At 46.8% G+C, this 21,824-nt stretch overlaps 1 protein-coding gene across 1 annotated transcript; it reads right to left on the bottom strand.

Annotated features, from left to right (window-relative positions):
• Positions 1–19,133: 19,133 nt before the first annotated feature.
• LOC145098138 (uncharacterized) lies at positions 19,134–20,399 on the bottom strand. The gene is made up of 2 exons (XM_079035809.1): positions 19,508–20,399; positions 19,134–19,417 (listed from the first exon to the last, which is right to left on the bottom strand). Exons 1-2 carry the CDS (start codon positions 20,397–20,399, stop codon positions 19,134–19,136), a joined length of 1,176 nt encoding a protein of 391 aa, XP_078891935.1.
• Between the last annotated feature and the right edge of the window lie 1,425 nt (positions 20,400–21,824).

The following is a 21,824-nucleotide window of genomic DNA, read 5'->3' as shown; positions in this document are numbered from 1 at the left end:
TTTCAGTAGCAGGACAAGGGCGGGGCCCGGAGATAGGCGAGGCCTTAGGGCAAGATCCGTTAGTATGTGTTTAGATTATGTGATGTGATTGATATGTTACGTGCTATTATATGTTAGTGGGCGAGGCCCTGTGACAGGCGAGGCCTAAGTGAAACAGATCTGTATCCGAGCGGGGCTCGAAGCCAGGCGGGGCCTGGAGCGGCGGGGTCGTTGTAGCGGGCGAGGCCCGAGGTAGGGGCGAGGCCCAGGATAGCCGGCGTGGCCCAGTATGTGCAGTATGTGGTTATGCATGGTATGTGGTAAGGTGGGGAACTCACTAAGCTTCGTGCTTATGGTTTTCAGTTTTGGTTTCAGGTACTTCCGGTAGCGGAGGGAAGAGCTCGGGGTGATCGCATGGCACACACCATAGTTTAGACAGCCTGGGAATGTTTACTCTGATAACGAGCATGTATTTTGGAAACTAATACTCTGTTCATGTTTTAAAATGATGAATTTGCTTAAAGTAATGTTTTATTAAAAGAAATTTTTAGTCTTAAATTTTGGGATGTTACAAGTTGGTATCAGAGCCTTGGTTTGAGGGATTCGAACATGCTCTTGGGTGTGTCTGAACTCAAACTGAGGAATTGGTATAGAAGTTTTCAAAATGAAAAAAAAAAACAGTTTTGAAAAAGGGAGTTTTGGGAAAGAAAACAGTTTTAGAAAAGCAAAAATAATTCAGAAAGGAAAGAACTTTGAAAAGAGAAAAAGGGTGTGGTGCATGCAATCAATTGAGCTCAAGTAGGTACCCCAAAATACCCATACAAGTTTATGTTATGATTATCAGTTGATAGAACAGCATGCTAGATTAGGACTAAGGATCTAGGGATGATGCCTTATGTGCCTATTATATGTGCTTTGAGCTGCATGATAGTGCTGATTAGACAATAGTAGGATAGCCTGTTTAGGTTATGCCTGAGTTATGAGTTTGTGTTGCATGCTAGTTCAGATTTTTGCTATGTGTGTATGATTGCTTGAGTATGTTGTGGTTAGATTTTCCCTTGTCTGAATGCTGCTTGCTTTGTGCATTGTGGGATACTGAGTAATGGGAGTTAGCCATTAGGTGGATACGGCATGTCACATGTGATCAGGGTTGGATAATCTCAGAGTGTTGGATTTGGTCCTATTGCGTAGATCTTGTTTGAGTCCAACCGTTGTAGGGACGAGTCTTTTACTTGAAGGATTATCTGAGCCTCGTCACATGTGATGGTATCCAGGTGATGGCTAATTGGCATCACAAGGAGACCCTCAGCAACTGAGGACTGGTTGGAGTTGAGTCAGAGGTTTCCCTAGGGTCAGCCTAGGATGAGATAGTGTTGGGAGCAGTAGTAGTGGTTAAGGGACCTGGTGAAGTCAAAGCAATTCCGGAGGAAAGTACGGATAGATGTGGAAGGTAGTATGTGCCCGTACTACTGAAAGTAGAGGATCCGTACTCGATTTGGGAAAGGTCGAGACAAGACCGGGAACCTGGTAGGGTGTGTTTGGTCTCGCATCAGTGATGAGTATTCTGATAGTAGTTGTGGTATATTTTCAGCATGGTGACATTGTGAGAGAGACCAGTAGGCAGATCAGGCGCCGGAGAGGGACCAGGCTCAGGTTCAGGGGCCGAGCAGCTCGAGGAGCGAATGAGGGAGTTGATATACGCCGAGGTTACGCGCAGTATTTTGAATCAGACTCCTGTGATCTTTGGCACGATCAAGGAGGGTATATTGGAGATTTTGGATGAGAGGATGGGAGCCTTCCGTACTGAGATGATGGATTTGATGGGAGCGCGTACCTTGACATTTCGAGAGTTCAGGGCTTGCGGGGCACCAGATTATCATGGGGCTAGGGACCCCATCGCTAGCAGTAGATGGTTGGCTGATGTTGCCAACGCATTCCGTAGGAGCCGGTGTCCTGAGGGGGACAAGGTCAGACTCGCTTCCTGTCTTCTGAAGGACAAAACGAGGGATTGGTGGGAGGAGATTGGTCATGCTTTGGGGGATGATGCCGTGTTGGACGCGATGATTTGGAGCGATTTCTCGTCCAGGTTCAGGGCGGAGTTTTCGCCGATTATTGAGGTGCAACAGTTGGCACGGGAGTTTCAGGATTTGACGCAGACCACTGAGACTGTGGCGGAGATCACTGCCAAGTTCAGGGAGAGGGCTCTTCTTGTACCGCAGTATGTCGCGGATGAGGAGATGAAGAAGGCCCGGTACCATGAGATGTTGAGGGATGACATCAGGGAGTTCGTGAGCAGGTCCAGCTGTAAGACGCTGGAAGATATGATTTCTCGGGCTAGAGAGAGGGAAATTGATTTGGAGCAGATCCGGAAGAGGAAGCCGGTTGAGGTTCAGGTAGGGATCGGATTCGAGGTCGAGGGATTATCAGGACCGCAACCGGTGCGGAAAGTGTGGCAGGGCGCACGGGGGCGCGTGCAGGAGTGGTAGCGGTGGTGAGTCTGGCTGTTTCAAGTGCGGTCGGACCGGTCATTTCAGCAGGGATTGTACTGTTACCACCTCATAGGGATCAAACATGTTATGTTTTCACTGCAACCAGCGGGGCCACAAGAAGGCCCAGTGCCCCAGTTAGTTTTCAGCAGGACGGGTGATGGCACCTGCCCCTGCAACTTTGAGGATCATAGACAGCCGTCAGGTCCGTGCAGAGGCGCCTGTGGTAGGAGGCAGAGCTCTTCAGATGACTACCTTAGAGGCGCGATCAGCACCGTACGTTGCAGGTATGCGATTTCTGCTTTCAATTCTTTTTTTTGTGCATGATTATATTGTTATGGTTCTGCATCATTATCGGTATGAGTATTTTATTTTTTGAGCGGTTGATTGTGATCGAGTTATATGCCATCTGCATACCTTGGATATTCGAATGGTAGTGAGGGGATGTGCCCTATTGGAGAAGGTTACATTGGATGCAGTAACTGTAGCATGCTTAGGAGGGGCTTGGTATGTCTCGCTAGATCGGGGTCGTATAGTGTTAGAAATGGATTGGTTAGATCCCTAGCTATGGTAAGCTTGGGTTCCTTAGCAGATCAATTATGGAATGGTAGCAAGGATTTCTTTTGAGTATTGAGCAACAAGGGGTAAGCAGGATCGAAGTGGGGAGAATCCTCCGAGTGAGCAAAGGTAGGAGCACGCAGACCCAGAATGAGTGCGCGACCTCCGAGAAGGAAAAGAAGTGGTTTAACGCTTGATGGATCGAGGATTTCAGGGTTGGGAGTTTGAGAAACTCCGCATCAGCTAGTGCGTGTAATGGTAATGGTCAATACGTGGTTGGGAATGCAGGTTGTGGATCGCCCATAGGACTCGAGGGAGTCGGAATGGGGATCTTGAGAGCTAATGGCATGCGGGTGCCTTCGCATTAGCAGTTAGTGGTAGAAAGTGATGTAAGACTATGGGGCAGCCGTAGCATTCACTAGCAGTTAGTGGTGGAAGTGTTGTAAGACTACGGGGCAGCCGTAACATTCACTAGCAGTCAGCAATGGATGGTGATGTAAGACTATGGGTAAGCCGTAGCATTCCTTAGTAGCTTCATTAGCAGAGTTGGGGCGAGGCCCTTACCTCCTAGTGATCAGTCAGGGATCAGGAATGGGTAGTGGATGAGAATGATAGGGAGTTTGCCTATATAGCCCTAGTGAGGTGAGACCTTGGGAGGCCGCTCCAGGATATGGTTGGGTGAGACCCGTGGGCGAGGCCCGAGCGAGTGTGATTAGAATAGTGGGACTAAAAGGATAGAGGCGGGTGGGACCCGTGGGCGAGGCCCGTGAGTTTTAGCAGCGTAGGTGGGACCTGGTAGAGACCTTAGTGTCAAGTTAGGGGATCGGGAATCCCAGGTTTGTAGCGCCTGAATGGAGAGATAGATTGAGCAGTTATAGGTGGTCGAAGTTTCTTCGGAAGTCACTGGGAGCGACTAGTGGTGGTGTTGGGACTAGCTACCGGTGGAAGCCGGTAATCCAGGCATTGATAGGTTGGTAGGGACAAGGGTGGTCTCAGTTCATCCGGAAGGCAGACAAGGAATAGCAGAATTTTCAGTCAGTGGTACTGCGGGTAAGCAGTGTATGGTGGAATTCAGTTAGTTGAATCGAGGGGTGCTCGGCACCAAGTTTTGGTAGAGAGGAGTGTTAGTGGTTACTGACGGTGATGACCCGTACTAGGAATAGCGGGGGTGATGGAGTTGGTGAAGGTTAGGACCTTCACAGTGTCAGAGGAAATAGTTGGATATGGAGCTTTGCCTTGGGAAGGCAAGGAATTTACGCAAGGAAAGAAGGGGTGAACCCCTATAGGTTCAGTGCAGTACTCGGTGACTACCAGAAGGATTGTCTGTGAGTAACTTGTGTTTACAGGATGTTCAGGGTCAGGGTGACCCGAGTCTATTATCTGCGAGGATTATGTTAGTTATAATGACCAGGTGGAAGACCAGCGAAGGTAGGCAGCTGGTGTTGGGATAATTGGTGGGTTTTGGAAGCAGATCGCAGGCGGTGGACCATGGCAAACTTCGAGGACGAATTTTAGTTTAAGTGGGGGAGAGTTGTAACACCCAAGTTTTGAAGGCCAAGAAAGGAAAGAAAAACCCTAATTTCAAGGGGAGACTCGGCGAGTCCGAGCGGGATCCGGGTCGAGGAGTAAGTGACCGACTCGGCGAGTCGGCCAAGGAGACTTGGCGAGTCTGGTCTGTGCGAGGAAAACCCTAATTCCGGGAATTGTATCCTATATAAAGGGTGTTATGTCCCTCCCTCAGCCTCCATATCATCCTAGAGAATCTGTAAACCCTAGATTTCGTGTGAGCTTCCATTATTTGAGAGAAATAGCTTTAGAGGAAGGAAACTTTGGAAAGGAACTTGAAGATCAAGAAGGTTGCTTGAAAGGAGAGGTGTATATCCGAGATCTACTTCAGTTTGTGTTCATCTTGGAGGTATTAAGCTGCCATTTTCCCTTCTTTGCATCTAGATCTATTTTGTTATGAGATTTGGGGGTTTTAGGGTTGATTGAGACCCAATTCGAGTTAGGGGCTTAGATATGTTGTTGTCGCTTCAGATCTAGTTTTGGGATGGTCCAATATGTCATAAAGCTTCAAGAGATGAGTAGTGGGTAAAGCCCTTTTGTCCTTAAACCAAACCCTAGTATGTTTTGAGCATAGATCTCTTTAGTTATACGTAAAGTTTGCAACTTTACGTGGGGATTGAGCTTTGGAAGTATGGATCTATGGTTTGGAGTCCCTGCATGACTCAAAAGTCCTCTGCATGTTTGGAGATCTGAATGGACTCGGCGAGTCCTTTGAGTGGACTCGGCGAGTAGCATGAATATTTGGAGAAACTCGACGAGTGGGATGAACAGCTCGTCGAGTCAAATGATGTTGGGCAGGAACTCGGCGTGTTGGATGAACAACTCGGCGAGTCTGTTGAAGGTTGTCCTGGACTCGGCGAGTCTGTTCTTGGACTCGGCAAGTCAGGTGGCGAAACCCCAAACCCTTCGAGTTGAGACTCGAATCAGTGAGTCGAATGGAGACTCGGAGAGTTGGACAGGTCAGGACTCGGTAATCGGTAGACTCAGCGAGTCATGGAATGACTCGGCGAGTCGAGTCGCAAAGAGAAGGACTATGGACATATGAACTTGGCGAGTCAATAGGGTGACTCGGCGTGTAGGGTTGACCTGGAAGGTTGACTTTGACCAGGACTTTGACTTTGACCAAAGTTGACTTGGTTGTATTTCGGGGGTCAGTTAGACTCAGTGTTGCTTTGACATTGGTAGCTCGGGGAGCGAGTGGAGCAGGAGTTCAGAGAGTTGTCGGGCAGCAGCTAGTGGGTTCATCAGCTAGTATGTGTTTAGATTATGTGATGTGATGTGACGGGGTTCCATGACTTTTCAGTAGCAGGACAAGGGCGGGGCCCGGAGATAGGCGAGGCCTTAGGGCAAGATCCGTTAGTATGTGTTTAGATTATGTGATGTGATTGATATGTTACGTGCTATTATATGTTAGTGGGCGAGGCCCTGTGACAGGCGAGGCCTAAGTGAAACAGATCTGTATCCGAGCGGGGCTCGAAGCCAGGCGGTGCCTGGAGCGGCGGGGCCGTTGTAGCAGGCGAGGCTCGAGGTAGGGGGCGAGGCCCAGGATAGTGGGTGTGGCCCAGTATGTGTGCAGTATGTGGTTATGCATGGTATGTGGTAGGGTGGGGAACTCACTAAGCTTCGTGCTTACGGTTTTCAGTTTTGGTTTCAGGTACTTCCGGTAGCGGAGGGAAGAGCTCGGGGTGATCGCATGGCACACACCATAGTTTAGACAGCCTGGGAATGTCTACTCTGATAACGAGCATGTATTTTGGAAACTAATACTCTATTCATGTTTTAAAATGATGAATTTGCTTAAAGTAATGTTTTATTAAAAGAAATTTTTAGTCTTAAATTTTGGGACGTTACATGTATGTTATGTGACTGTATGGTATGTGGTATGATGGGGGAACTCACTAAGCATCGTGCTTACAGTTTACAGTTTTGGTTTATGTACCTCTTCAGCGAACGGGAAGGAGATGGCGCGGTAGCAACACATCATACACACACGCATTGATTTTCCGCACTTAAGATATTCTGGGATTGTACTCTCACATGTTGATATTATATGATTTGGGTTTTCATACATGATACATTGATTTACAAAATGATATATTGTTACGTAGTTTTCTTATGAATGTTTTTATAATCAGTTAATTAAAATGAAATTTTTGGACTCGAAATTTGGGATGTTACACAAACCCTTACATATGGGCCTTACCCTAAAGCTCATCTAAATAGTCTAGTCCATATGATTATTCTTGGATGGCCCACCAATAACCCAATCATTAAGGCCCAATAGAAAGGCCCAACAATAAACCCAAGTGAAATTGGGGTTTCACATAAAATGACGATTAGGGTTAAGTGTTTCTCACTTAACCCATTAAGGACTTAGTACATTAAGTCAATCACTCTTCTAGATAAATCATATGGTGTGATTGGGCTTAATAGACAATTCCATTCAAATGGCCCAAAAGTGGGTCCCGATAAGTCCAAGCCCATAAATCCAATATTTGGGTTATTCACATAAAATGTCGATTAGGGTTAAGTGTTCCTACTTAACCTATTAAAGACTTAATCCATTAAGTCCAATATTTTCTTTAGGTAAAATTGCCAATGTTTGTTAATTAATATTTTGGGTTTATTAAATAATTCTAATGCGGTCCTGATAAGTCCCAAATTAGGGTTTCATGGCATTAGGGCTTCCAACCCATATTAGCCCAATAGCTAGGTCCTTTGAACAATTAGGGCTCATTAGGCTCATTATGATTTCACTAGGACCATTAGGGTTTCACTAAGCCCATTAGCGTTTCAAGCATCCCAACTGAATCAAACATGACAAGGCAAGCACATCGCCACCCGACACGACGGCCGGTGGCGGCAGCCACCACCTCACGGTGGTCGTTTTGAGTTTCTTTCATTATTCTTTTGCTAATACATTTTACAACCCGAATCTAAAAAAAACACACACTAACATAAGCACACACAAACAACCACTCTAGTGGTGGCCGGTGGTAGCACACGGCGGCAGAAAAGCTATAACTAGCGGCAACCACCACGGTTGGCTGCCATGGTGGTGCACTTGCTTTCCGGTGACACAAACATCCCAAACACACACATCACACACCAACAGTGGAAAATACAACCACATACACATGCTTCGTATGTAAAAGGACACATCCATCCTCTCGGTGGCGTATGGCGGGCCGACAGCGGTAGCAGCACCTTCAATCATTGGTGACAGCGGCAGATGGAGCACGAAGGCGTCATAGAAGCGGCTAACGAAAGCAGTGGTTTGCCCCACTCCACTCCCGACGCCCCACCGACAGTCTTCTCCCTTAATCGCAACAGAAACGACGTCGACCGGGTCTTTCACGGAAATGGCAGTGGTGGTTCGGTGGCAATAAGTCAGTGGCGAAGGACATCTTTACTGATAGGTAGAATGGTCGTGGTGGTCGACTTGTATCCTCGTCAATGATGGTGGCGCCGGAGATCGTAGAAGCGGAAGTAGCGGTTAGACTCGACGCCGACGTTGGCGAGACAGAGGAGCAGTGGCAGCGGACTCCGATCACGGTTTGGAGGTTCGATCTCGGCGGCTCAATACTTCCGACAAGAGTGCTGAGGCGTTATCCAACGGGTGGCGATCACCCTAAGCTTAAACCTAACTTGTCCTCAAGTTAGAACAAGACTAAAAATGAGCTCGGGATGAACTATCTAAAAAGGAAAAAGAAAGATACCATAGAACTTGGTCAACATTAGTCAACATGGTCAGAATTAGTCCTTCATGGACCCTACGCATCTTCAAAATGTTCCCCTCTTTAGAGCCACAAACCACATTCTCAACCACTTGATGGGCGAATAGATCACGGCTGCATGCGGTCGCGGTGTGCAAGACAAAGGAAACAGAGATGCGCCCAGTGGGGGCACTTTAAATCACCAATGTAGACCATAGTGCACGAAGGAAAGGCGCCTCTTCACACACTATGATTCCTACATTTGTCAGGACAAAGTGTATAATAACGAAATAGGGTTTTGCAGCACGGCCTCCGAGCAAACATCCGGTTTCAGAGGCTTCTCCCTTGTATTGTCCTTTACAGTCTACCGTCTCATCGTCGGGGCCTTTTCTCACCAAAAATCAAAAATAAAATAAAATAAAATAATAAAAACTCTACTTAACCTAAATCTAAACCAAACAACCTAAATCTTCAATCTTGAACTTCTGTTATTGGGTCTTCAATCACATTCGCTGCTTGACACTTTTTTTTTGCTTCTTGCAAACTAGATATATAACATAAGTCTTGAACTTGGAACCTTGTTTTTCTTTTTGTGTTGCTCTTTTTCTTCATTTTTATTCTTTGTTTTGTTGCTTTTCTTGAATCATCTTTTAGAGGCTCTTATTGTCTTCACTTTTTCAAATTTCTTCAATTTTTTGTGTTGCTTCTTGGAGGGTCTAAGGAATTTCACCAAGTAACATAGGACTCCAATAGTAAAAATTGAGTGATAGATGGAGGCTAATATGAACACCTAATGATCATTGACAATGTGCCAAGATCAACTAAAAAGGGTGGGGAATGACTCAAAAATGGGTGTTACCGAAAAGACTTGGTCCCAAAAGATGTAAATTGGGGGACCCACTTCAAAGTTCATCAAGCACCTCAATGCAAGGTGTGATAAACAAAATCTATCTAACTATCTACTCTAGACCCCTAGAAAAATGATAACCTATCCTAAAAAGGCAGTGAGAATCTAAATAAGCAAGGCTCGGACGAGACTTGTGAGTACTAAGGGGTACTCCCTCCAAAACCAAGATGCGAGTCTTCAATATCTTCAATGTCTTCAAAATACCTTACCGGGCTTGTCTTTGCTCGCACACATTGGCATGACCAACCACATCCCTCCGCACCTAGACCCAATCAAGCTACCTGCATCTGACCCCCACACAAGTGGTCTCAAAGTGGTCTGTGAGGCTCAAAACGTGTCCCACTTATCAAATACAAGGAATTCCATATCAAGACCCGGGACCAATCTATGATTCAATACTTATGACTCGGCGCTATGGTATCTGTAGGTATGAGAAGACAAGAGAGAACAAAAATGCATGAACCTAACCTAGAATGCATCTAAAAAGTATGAAAATTAGAAAAGAAAGAAACAAAATATGCAATATTTTTTTTTGAATTTTTTTTATGCAATTTTTATGAATGCCCTAAATGACTAACTCTAAATACAACTATATACAACCTAAATGCAATAAAAATAAAAGATTAGATTACCTCACCCCAAGCTTAAAATTAAGCACTGTCCTCAATGCTTAGGATGAGAGTGAGGAAGGATCATACTGGGATCAAGGTGGAGGAGGCTCGCGAGGACGGTATGGAAGCAACACATGGGTCGCATAATCATGCTTGGATGGAGTTCTTGGCTGCCTAAATACACATGGATGAAAGCTTGGTCGCGCAAAGGACGCATATGAAATGGCTCGAAATTTTCTTATGAAATGACATATTTGCGCGGGTGGGGGGCAGCCGTGCGCACATGTCAGAATACATCCCATGTTGGGGTAATTTGGAACTCGGAATCTGCGCGGCTGGGGGTCGGTCGCGCAACGGTTGCGCGGGCACCCGCGCGCAACAATCAGAGAGCACCCCATGTTGGTGTAATTTAGAACTCGGGACCTGCGCGGCTGGGGTCGGTCGCGCAAAGTCTGCGCGGGCACCCGCGCAAAAGTCAAATTTTTGGAATTTTTCAAACTTCACAAAAATCACTAGAATACTTCTATATGCTTATTTTTAGGTCAACTTCAAGTTTAGAAACACCCAAAACATCAAGTGGATATTATTTATTCACAATGCCTTTATTTAACGTCTTTGCCAAGACATAGCCCCGCTTCCGTCAACCTTCGTAAATCAGTGTTTCCATTGTTACGTTGTTGAATTCTCCCGTGTCAAAGCCTTCATAAAATAGTTTCAAAAGGTGCCCATTCACTTTGAAGATTTGGTTTGTTTCCAAACTCTTGATTTCAACCACACTAGGATCAAACACTTTTATAACAATAAAAGGTCCATGCCATCGAGATCGCAATTTTCCCGGGAATAGCTTTAAGCGTGAATGATAAAGAAGAACTTTTTGACCCGGAATAAAGTGTTTTTGGGTTATGTGCTTGTCATGAAATGCCTTTTTCTTCTCTTTGCACCTTTTGAACCTTTTAATTATCTTCTTCTTGACCACTTCCATCATTGGAGGATCCAATCTTTGTAACAACGCAAATTTTCAAACAAATTTTTCATAAAAAAAAAATAGTATTTCCATTCAAAACAAGGCATAAATAATTTAAGTGTCATGTCAAATACAAACTGTCTAAATCCCAAGATCATAAAAACATCCTTCAGTGTGTATCGATCACGCCGGCGCCTTCCCACGGTCCTCGCTAGTACCTGAAACACATACATAACAACTGTAAGCATAAATGCTTAGTGAGTTCCCCAATATACAACTTACGCACATACGCCTTTCCAGGCCCTGACCTTCCGGTCCATGTGTCTCAGGGGACTTCCGTCCCTGCTGGGTAAACCTTCCGGTCCTACCCACGCCGACCTTCCGGTCCATCACACAACATATTGCCTTCCGGCCCATAACATATTGTCTTCCGGCCCATAATATAAACGCCTTCCGGCCCATAATATAATCGCCTTCTGGCCCATGACATACATAGCACATATAACAAATAACTTACCACATATAGCATACATATCACATATCATATCCGACCTTCCGGTCACACAGTCAAACCCTTCCGGGTACAGTATAGTGAGAGGACTCACCTCGCGGGTAATGAAAGCTAGCGACTCCTGAAATCACTCGCACTCGATCCGCCGAGCTACAGACTCCCTATAATATCATATATCCCTTATTAATACTTTTATCTTTCAAGACAACTGACCCTAAGAAATTACATGTAGGTCAACTCTGGTCAACGGTCAACGGTCAACGGTCAACTTGACCGGACTCGGCGAGTGCAAAGGCGACTCGGCGAGTCTAAACGTCCTCCCCAACTTTCCCTGATGTTCCCTTTCTACTCGTCGAGTATCCCTCTTGGCTCGACGAGATCCTCGTGGAAGAATCGCGGGGCCACCCCGACTCCACTCGCCGAGTCTGAAGAACAGCTCGACGAGTTCCAGTCAATCTCCAAGCTACTCGCCGAGTCTGTTCGTCGGACTCGCCGAGTCCATGCCATGCAGTTGATCAAACTGCTTCCTGAGATAAGTATTGTCCCGAAATACACAAGCATGGGGCCTTCTGGACCTCTAAAGGTCCTAATACAGGGTTATAGTCGTTTGGGTAACAAGGTACTAATCCATCTAATCACCAAATGGGTTCCATAAACCCTAAATCCATGCACACATCAACATAACAGAAAAGATCCGAAATATTACCTGAATAACGCACTCTCTGTGTCCCCAAACCGCAGAACTCGAATCCCTTGCTGTTCCTTTAGCCAAAACTCTTCTCCTCCTTGCATAACAATTTCTTCAAGGCCCTAATATCCTTCAATCTTGCTCTAGATGCCCACAGCCGTTTAGGGTTCTTCTCAGTCGACTAAAGACGAACAATGACGGCCTATAAGTCCCTTTTATACGTCCCAAACCTGAACGGTTAGGGTTTTCGCTAAACAGTGCCGACTCGCCGAGTCCATATCTGGACTCGTCGAGTCCAGTCGCGAACCCGCGACCAGGTCTGCGGTCCTACTCGGCGAGTCTAGGCTCTAACTCACCGAGTCCCCTCTTAAAACACCCCAAAAACATAATTTAACAATACCTGAGATTTCGGGCTGTTACAATTCTCCCCCACTAGGATTAGACTTCGCCCTCGAAGTCTCACTCTGAAAATAATTCCGGATGCTGTTCCCGCATCTCACGTTCCGGCTCCCAAGTCATTTCCGATCCCTTCTGGTGTTGCCACTGAACCAACACCAGAGGTACCTCCTTGTTCCTCAGAACCTTGATCTTCCGATCCCTGATGGCCACTGGTTTCTCAGCATAATTCAGGCCCGCATCCACCTGAATATCCTCTAATGGGACTACTGCCGACTCATCGGCTATGCACTTCCTTAATTGCGACACATGAAAAGTGTCGTGGATTTTCCCCAACTCCGCTGGCAACTCCAAACGATAGGCTACCCGGCCTATCCTTGCAATCACACAAAATGGCCCAATATACCGGGGCCCCAACTTGCCCCTCTTCCTGAATCGAATCACTCCTTTCCAAGGAGAGACCTTCAGGAGAACGAAGTCGCCGACTTGAAACTCAAGCTCGGATCGGCGCCTGTCTGCATAACTCTTCTGTCGGCTCTGGGCGGTCAATAACCTCTGTCTAACTTGCTGAATCTGCTCTGTCGTCTGAAGCACGATCTCTGTGCTACCCATCACTCTCTGTCCCACCTCTCCCCAGCAAATGGGGGTCCGACACCTCCTACCATACAACAGCTCAAAAGGTGGCATACCAATGCTCAAATGATGGTTGTTGTTGTAGGAAAACTCTGCTAAGGGCAAGTATGCATCCCAGCTGCCCCCGAAGTCTAACACACACGCTCGAAGCATGTCCTCCAGCGTCTGAATCGTCCGCTCGCTCTGACCGTCTGTCTGGGGATGGTATGCGGTACTAAAAATGCAATTTAGTACCCAGCTCCTCATGAAATTTCTTCCAGAACCTGGAAGTGAAGCGCACATCACGGTCTGAAACAATCGAGATCGGCACTCCATGCCGAGATACCACTTCTCTCACATATATCTCCGCCAACTTCTCCGCTGAAGAACTCTTGCTGATGGCAAGGAAGTGTGCACTCTTCGTCAACCTATCCACAATCACCCAAATTGCATCAACTCCCCTGGCAGTCTTCGGCAATTTGGTGATGAAATCCATAGTGATCTGCTCCCACTTCCACTCGGGGATCTCCAATGGCTGTAACTTGCCATGCGGTCTCTGGTGCTCGACCTTAACCCTACGGCAGGTCAAGCACCTCTCAACGAACCATGCAACGTCCCTCTTCATACAGGGCCACCAATACTCTTTCCTCAAATCCAAATACATCTTCGTAGCGCCGGGATGGATCGAGAATTTCGATCTATGAGCCTCTTCCATCAAAGTAATACGCGTACCGCCCACGAACGGTACCCAGATCCGACCCTGAAACGTCATAAGCCCTCGCCCATCCTTAACGAACTCTGAAATTAACCCCACAACCCGCTCTTTCTTCTGCATTTCTGGCCGCACAGCCTCGGCCTGTGCCCCACGAATAGCATCCAATACTGGAGTCATCATAGTCAGTTTCAAGCATACATCTTGCAATGGAGTGTTCTCCGTCCTGCGGCTCAATGCATCGGCTACCACATTAGCCTTGCCCGGGTGGTACAGGATCTCACAATCATAATCCTTGACTACATCCAACCACCTCCTCTGACGCATATTTAGGTTGGGCTGATCCATCAAATACTTCAAGCTTTTATGGTCCGTGTATATCGTACATCGAACCCCATACAGGTAGTGACGCCAAATCTTGAGAGCGAACACTACTGCCCCCAACTCTAAATCATGCGTGGGATATCTCGCCTCATGAGGCTTCAGCTGCCTCGACGCATAAGCTATCACATGACCCCTCTGCATCAACACTGCACCCAGTCCCGAAATCGATGCGTCACAATATACTATAAAATCTTCCATCCCTTCCGGGAGAGCTAATACCGGGGCTTCGCACAACCTCTGGCGAAGTGTCTCAAAGGAGGTCTGCTGCTCGGGCCCCCATGAGAATGCAACACCCTTCCGGGTCAATCTGGTGAGCGGCACTGCGATCTTGGAGAAATCCTTAATGAATCTCCGATAATACCCTGCCAGCCCAAGGAAACTCCTGATCTCGGAGGGTGACTTCGGCACCTCCCAACTCATCACCGCCTCAACCTTGGCCGGATCGACCAATATCCCTTTCTGATTAACAACATGTCCTAGAAATTGGACCTCCCGCAACCAAAAGTCACATTTGGAGAACTTTGCATAAAGCTTCTCCGACCTCAATACCTCAAGGACCTCCCTCAAATGCTCCTCGTGCTGCTCTCTAGATCTCGAATACACTAGAATGTCGTCGATAAATACAATCACTGACCGATCCAACATCGGCCTGCAAACCCTGTTCATGAGATCCATGAACACAGCTGGGGCATTGGTGAGCCCGAAAGGCATCACCACAAACTCATAATGCCCATATCGCGTCCTAAACGCTGTCTTCTGGACGTCCTCATCCCGCACTCTCACCTGATGGTACCCTGACCTCAGATCGATCTTGGAAAACCAGGATGCTCCCTGCAACTGGTCGAATAAGTCATCGATCCTCGGTAACGGGTAACGGTTCTTGACCGTCAACTTGTTCAACTCCCGTTAATCAATGCACATCCGGTGTGAACCATCCTTCTTCTTGACGAACAGAATAGGTGCTCCCCATGGCGAGCTGCTCGGCCGAATGAATCCCTTCCCCAGCAACTCCTGGAGCTACGAGGACAACTCTTGCATCTCTGGAGGTGCAAGACGATAAGGCACCTTAGCAATAGGCGCGGCCCCCGGAACTAAATCGATACCAAACTCTACTTGCCTCACAGGAGGTACTCCCGGCAGCTCCTCGGGGAAAACATCTGGAAACTCACGCACCACAGGGACCTCCTCCACTGACTTCGGTCTCTCGAAAACCTCCCGCGTATCCATCACATACGCCACAAAACCCTTACAGCCCTGCTGTAGACACTGCCTCGCCCTAGCGGCCGAACAAAAAGCTGATCCTGAACGGGTACCCTCGCCGTACACCGAAAGGACTCCCCCACTATGGTCTCGTATAGTCACCAGCTGACGCTCACAGTCGATGACAGCGCCGAATCGGCTCAACCAGTCCATGCCCACGATGACACAGACGTCACCCATCGCAATAGGAATCAGGTCAATCGGGAACTCAATCCCGAAAATCTCTAGCACGCATCCCCGAAGAACCTCCGTGGCATAAATCACTTTCTCGTCAGCTATAGAAACTCTCAAAGGTCGACTCAACGACTCACGACTAACGCCGATATGCTGACTAAAGGTTAAAGATACAAAGGACCTACTCGCACCCGAGTCAAATAACACTAAGGCAGACACAGAGTTCACAAGGAAAGTACCTACGCATATAACAACATAAGCATAACATCTCAACATTAAAGATAAATACATGAATTACAGCATACCTGCCACAACATCGGGCGCAGCGCGGACCTCCTCCGCAGTCAGCTGAAAGGCTCTCCCCCGAGCCCGCGGGGTCTCGGCCTTCACTGGTCGGGTCGCAGTAGCTCTGGCAGCAAGTGCAGATCCCTGAAGAAGCTGAGGGCACTCGGCCTTCCTATGGCCTGTCTGGTTGCAATGAAAGCAAACCGTAAACCCCTTGGGGCACTCCCTAGCAATGTGCCCCTCCTTGCCACACTTGTAGCAAGCACCAGATCGACATACCCCATCATGACTTTTGCCGCACTTCCCGCAAGTGTGGCCCTTCGAACCTCCTGTCCTCGAATCGGCGGACTTTATCCGCTTGGCTGCCGGCTGGGACTGAGCCGGTCGCCGGTCCACCCGCTGAGACTCGGCCTCCTCCCTGGCCTGGGTCTCCAACTCGATCTCGCGCTTCCTGGCATTTGCCTAAAGCTCAGCAAAAGTATGGTAGGTGGAGTTTGACACAAACTCCCGGATATCCCTCCTCAACACACCCAAGTAACGGCTCATCCGAGCCTGATCAGTGGATACCAGCTCGGGGCAGAACATCGCCCTCTCATGAAACTTCCGCGTGATCACCGCAACAGAATCAGTACCCTGTTTGAGGGTTAAGAACTCCTGTACCAACCGTTCCCTCTCCACCGGGGGAACGGACTCGTCCCTGAACATAGCAGTAAACCCCTCCCATGTCACCGCTGTAATCTCTGCCAGAGTGAAGTTCGCCGTCACGAACTTCCACCAATCCTTCGCTCCCAGACGGAGCTGGTTCAAAGCGAACCGTACCCTCAGGTGCTCCGGGCATGAACAAGTGTAGAAGCACCCCTCTATATCCACGATCCACCTCATCGCAGCAATCGGATCCTGCGTCCCATCGAACTCAGGTGGCTTCGTGTTGCTGAACTCCCGGAACAGCAACGAGTCACCCCCTGTGGCCTGGCAGCGGCCACAGCTGCGGTAGCTGCAGCGGCTGCAGCTTCAGTCAATGCGGCGTACCGCTCCTCAAATGTCTCCATCAGGGTGGTCTTAATAGACCCAAACATCTCCGGGATCTCAGCCCGGATCGCCGCAGCTACCTCCTCGTGAATCATCTGACGAATCTCCTCGTCACTCACACCGCTCGAACTCGCTCCGTGGCGTGGTCTAACCATGATGTCTCTGAAATACAACATAAAACTATCAGAGACTCCATCGAGTGTAATCGCACTCGATAACGCAACCCTACTCAGTCCCCGATATCCAGGGATTCTTACTTGGGTCTCCCACTGACCCGGTGTCCTCGGTAGTACGGGCCCAATACTACCGACCACACCGCATCAGCGTTCATCCCAAGTCTTCCTCCCCAAACCCCGGATAGTGAGTACTCTACTTCTGATATGCACTATCTACCCGCACACTAGCAAAGCATCTCATATCGGCAAACTTCCCTAGACTAAGGCATCACAAATCAGGCCACTCTAGTCCTATCATGAATACCTAGTCTTCTAGCATGCATAACAATTTATATCATATAATATTGTAAGGTATTTTGGGGATCTTTACCGTTCGGGCGCTGACTGATCGTACACACTGCTTCTTTCTTGCTTACCACCAAAACCATTTACAAAAGTTTATGCCTTTATTTAAAAAAGTTTTCCTCAAATCCTCGGTTTGAGTTCGGTTACTCCCGAAGGTGCACCCGAATCCCTCAAACCAAGGCTCTGATACCAATTGTAACAACGCAAATTTTCAAACAAATTTTTCATAAAAAAAAAAAATAGTATTTCCATTCAAAACAAGGCATAAATAATTTAAGTGTCATGTCAAATACAAACTGTCTAAATCCCAAGATCATAAAAACATCCTTCAGTGTGTATCGATCACGCCGGCGCCTTCCCACGGTCCTCGCTAGTACCTGAAACACATACATAACAACTGTAAGCATAAATGCTTAGTGAGTTCCCCAATATACAACTTACGCACATACGCCTTTCCAGGCCCTGACCTTCCGGTCCATGTGTCTCAGGGGACTTCCGTCCCTGCTGGGTAAACCTTCCGGTCCTACCCACGCCGACCTTCCCGTCCATCACACAACATATTGCCTTCCGGCCCATAACATATTGCCTTCCGACCCATAATATAAACGCCTTCCGGCCCATAATATAATCGCCTTCTGGCCCATGACATACATAGCACATATAACAAATAACTTACCACATATAGCATACATATCACATATCATATCCGACCTTCCGGTCACACAGTCAAACCCTTCCGGGTACAGTATAGTGAGAGGACTCACCTCGCGGGTAATGAAAGTTAGCGACTCCTGAAATCACTCGCACTCGATCCGCCGAGCTACAGACTCCCTATAATATCATATATCCCTTATTAATACTTTTATCTTTCAAGACAACTGACCCTAAGAAATTACATGTAGGTCAACTCTGGTCAACGGTCAACGGTCAACGGTCAACTTGACCGGACTCGGCGAGTACAAAGGCGACTCGGCGAGTCTAGACGTCCTCCCCAACTTTCCCTGATGTTCCCTTTCTACTCGTCGAGTATCCCTCTTGGCTCGACGAGATCCTCGTGGAAGAATCGCGGGGCCACCCTGACTCCACTCGCCGAGTCTGAAGAACAGCTCGACGAGTTCCAGTCAATCTCCAAGCTACTCGCCGAGTCTGTTCGTCGGACTCGGCAAGTCCATGCCATGCAGTCGATCAAACTGCTTCCTGAGATAAGTATTGTCCCGAAATACACAAGCATGGGACCTTCTGGACCTCTAAAGGTCCTAATACAGGGTTATAGTCGTTTGGGTAACAAGGTACTAATCCATCTAATCACCAAATGGGTTCCATAAACCCTAAATCCATGCACACATCAACATAATAGAAAAGATCCGAAATATTACCTGAATAATGCACTCTCTGTGTCCCCAAACCGCAGAACTCGAATCCCTTGCTGTTCCTTTAGCCAAAACTCTTCTCCTTCTTGCACAACAATTTCTTCAAGGCCCTAATATCCTTCAATCTTGCTCTAGATGCCCACGGCCGTTTAGGGTTCTTCTCAGTCGACTAAAGACGAACAATGACGGCCTATAAGTCCCTTTTATACGTCCCAAACCTGAACGGTTAGGGTTTTCGCTAAACAGCGCCGACTCGCCGAGTCCATATCTGGACTCGTCGAGTCCAGTCGCGAACCCACGACCAGGTCTGCGGTCCTACTCGGCGAGTCTAGGCTCTAACTCGCCGAGTCCCCTCTTAAAACACCCCAAAAACATAATTTAACAATACCTGAGATTTCGGGCTGTTACAATCTTCTTTGAGGTTCCCTCTTAGGATTACAATCATCTTCCATGATTATATTGTATGTGCATACATTAGGGCTTATCATGTTTATTGGCTCAATCACATCAACCCGATACAATGGAGAAATGTTACTAGGGTACCTCATTCCTTCAAAGATGTTGAAGTGAATGGTTTCTCCGTCAAACTCCATAGTTATCTTTCCTTTATGGACATCAATGATTGTGTGAGCGGTATGCATGAAAGGTCTTCCAAGGAGGATCATAGATGATTTGGAAGGAGTCTTCTCTTCAAGATCAATGACATAAAAATCCGCCGGAAAAACAAGTTGATTAACTTGTACTAACACATCCTCCAACACTCCTCTTGGAGACACACTTGACTTGTCTGCTAATTGAATGATGACTCCCGTTTCTTCCAAAGGTCCAACATTGAGAGATTGAAAAACCGAATATGGCATCACATTGATCGAGGCTCCAAGATCTAACATAGCACTTTCGACATGCAAATCACCAATGGTACAAGGGATAGCAAATATTCCCGGATCCTTGCATTTGGGAGGTAACTTCTTTTGGATAACCTCAGACACATTTGCATTGACTTGAATCTTTTCATTTGCCTTGAATTTTCTCTTCTTAGTGCATAAATCCTTGAGAAATTTTGCATAACTTGGAATTTGCTTAATGGCATTCAATAGTGGAATGTTGATTTGGACCTTGCGAAAAGTTTCAAATAATTCATTTTCTTCCTCTATCTTCTTGGAAAAGGCTAACCGGGAAGGGAAGGGAGGTGGTATGACCAATGGTTTGATGGGTTTGTTGGAAGAGTCAGGTTGATCAACGTTTGGCACAACCGGTTCCTTTGTAGTAGCTTCAACCTTCGAAGGCTCAACAACAATAACCTCATCTTCTTCTTCTCTTGAAACTCTTTTAGGGTTGCTTTCTCCAAGTGTTTTGCCACTTCTCAAAGTTATTGCACTCACATTGGGGTTCTTCTCGGTTTGAGATGGAAGTCTACCCCTTTGTTCTATCTTGTTGATAGCGATGGCCAAGTCTCCGGATTGTGCTTGAATGTTTGAGAAAGTGTTCTTGGTCTCTTGTTGAAATTGGGTTTGACTTTGAGCAAGAGAAGTAACAAGTTCTTGAAGGCTCATTTGATGGGTACCACTTGATTGGCCTTGTTGTGGAGGTTGTTGGTAATTTGGAGGGTTAAAAGAAGTTTGTGGATATGGAGGTTTTTGGGAGGGGTATTGTGGATGTTGGGGTCTCATCAAAAGATTTGGTGGATTTTGCTTTGGTGGATAAGAGTTGTTTTGGTTATTCCTCCAATTTGGGTTGAAATTGTTTTGAAATCCCGTGGGTCTTGGTTGACCTTGATATCCGCCCATTGCATTCACATCTTCCGGTTCACTTCCAAGTGTGGGACACTTATCCGTATAATGGCCCGTCATTGCACAAATACCACATACCATCAATTGTTGACAACTTCCCACCACCATTTGACTTAACACATTAGTCAAATCCAAGAGTTTTGATTCCAAGTGTTGAGTGCTGCTAACTTCACCAACCACTTGTGTAGAATTTCTCTTCATGTCATTTCGAGTCCCAAAATTCCTTTGATTTTGAGAAATGGTACCAAAAAGTAATCGGATTTTGTGAGGGGTTTTGTTGAACATGTCACCACCACTTGAAGCATCAATCATCCTCCGATCTTTTTCATTCATACCCTCATAAAATTGTTGAAGAAGTAGTTGTTCGGGTATATTGTGTTGAGGACAACTTGTACACAAATTGTTGAAACGCTCCCAAAAATCATGAAATGTTTCATTTTCTCCTTGACAAATCCCCAAAATGTCACTTCTTTGACTTGAAATGCGGGAGGTGGGATAGAATTTGCTATTGAAGGCCTTGAGTAATTCTTCCCATGTGTGAATTGATCCCGGTGGTAAGTTGAATAACCACTCTCTAGCTTTGTCTTCCAAGGTGAGCGGGAAGGCGGTTAACTTGAAATCATCCAATGCCACATTGTCGGGCAACATGCTAACACATATCATATGAAAGGACTTCAAATGCTTTTGAGGATCTTCTCTATCCAACCCATGGAATTTGGTTAGTTGATGGATGAAACCTGACTTCAATTCAATCCCTCGGCGGTTTGCGGGATAAACAATAGCAAGAGGTGTATGAGTAACATCCGTTTCCATCATTTGTCTAAGTGTCAACTCTTGAGGGGGATTGGATGGATTGGGGTTGTTGGGATTTTGTTGCAAGTAATTGGGATGTTGTTGGTAAGGTGGATATGGGTATTGTTGGGGATTGTAGATTGGTGGTGGATAAGGTTGGTAGTTAGGGTATTGGTTGTAAGGAGGTTGTTGTTGTGTGTACATTGGGTTTTGGTACATTGGAGGGTGTTGGTAATTGGGTTAATTTGGGTAATGTACTTGTTGAACTTGAAAAACATTGTTTTGAGGTTGGTTGTTTTGGTGGAAGTGTTGGTTTTGTGGTTGTGGTGGTTGATAATTAGGTTGGTTTTGAGGAGGGGCTTGATTCCAAGGTGGCATATCAATGAGAAGTTCTTGTGGATGTTGTCTTGGTTGATGGGGTGGGGTATTGGCATCTTGATTGATTAGGTTTGGGTTTGGATTGTGAGGTGGAGTGTGATTCATGGCTATGTGGTTTTCAAATAGAATGTCTTC

The sequence above is a fragment of the Lactuca serriola genome, chromosome 4 (assembly GCF_051521515.1).
Source record: "Lactuca serriola cultivar US96UC23 chromosome 4, Lser_US96UC23_V15, whole genome shotgun sequence".
NCBI classification, from domain to species: domain Eukaryota; kingdom Viridiplantae; phylum Streptophyta; class Magnoliopsida; order Asterales; family Asteraceae; genus Lactuca; species Lactuca serriola.
Note: the sequence above shows the minus strand (reverse complement) of the source record. Positions and strands in the feature narration are given on the sequence as shown.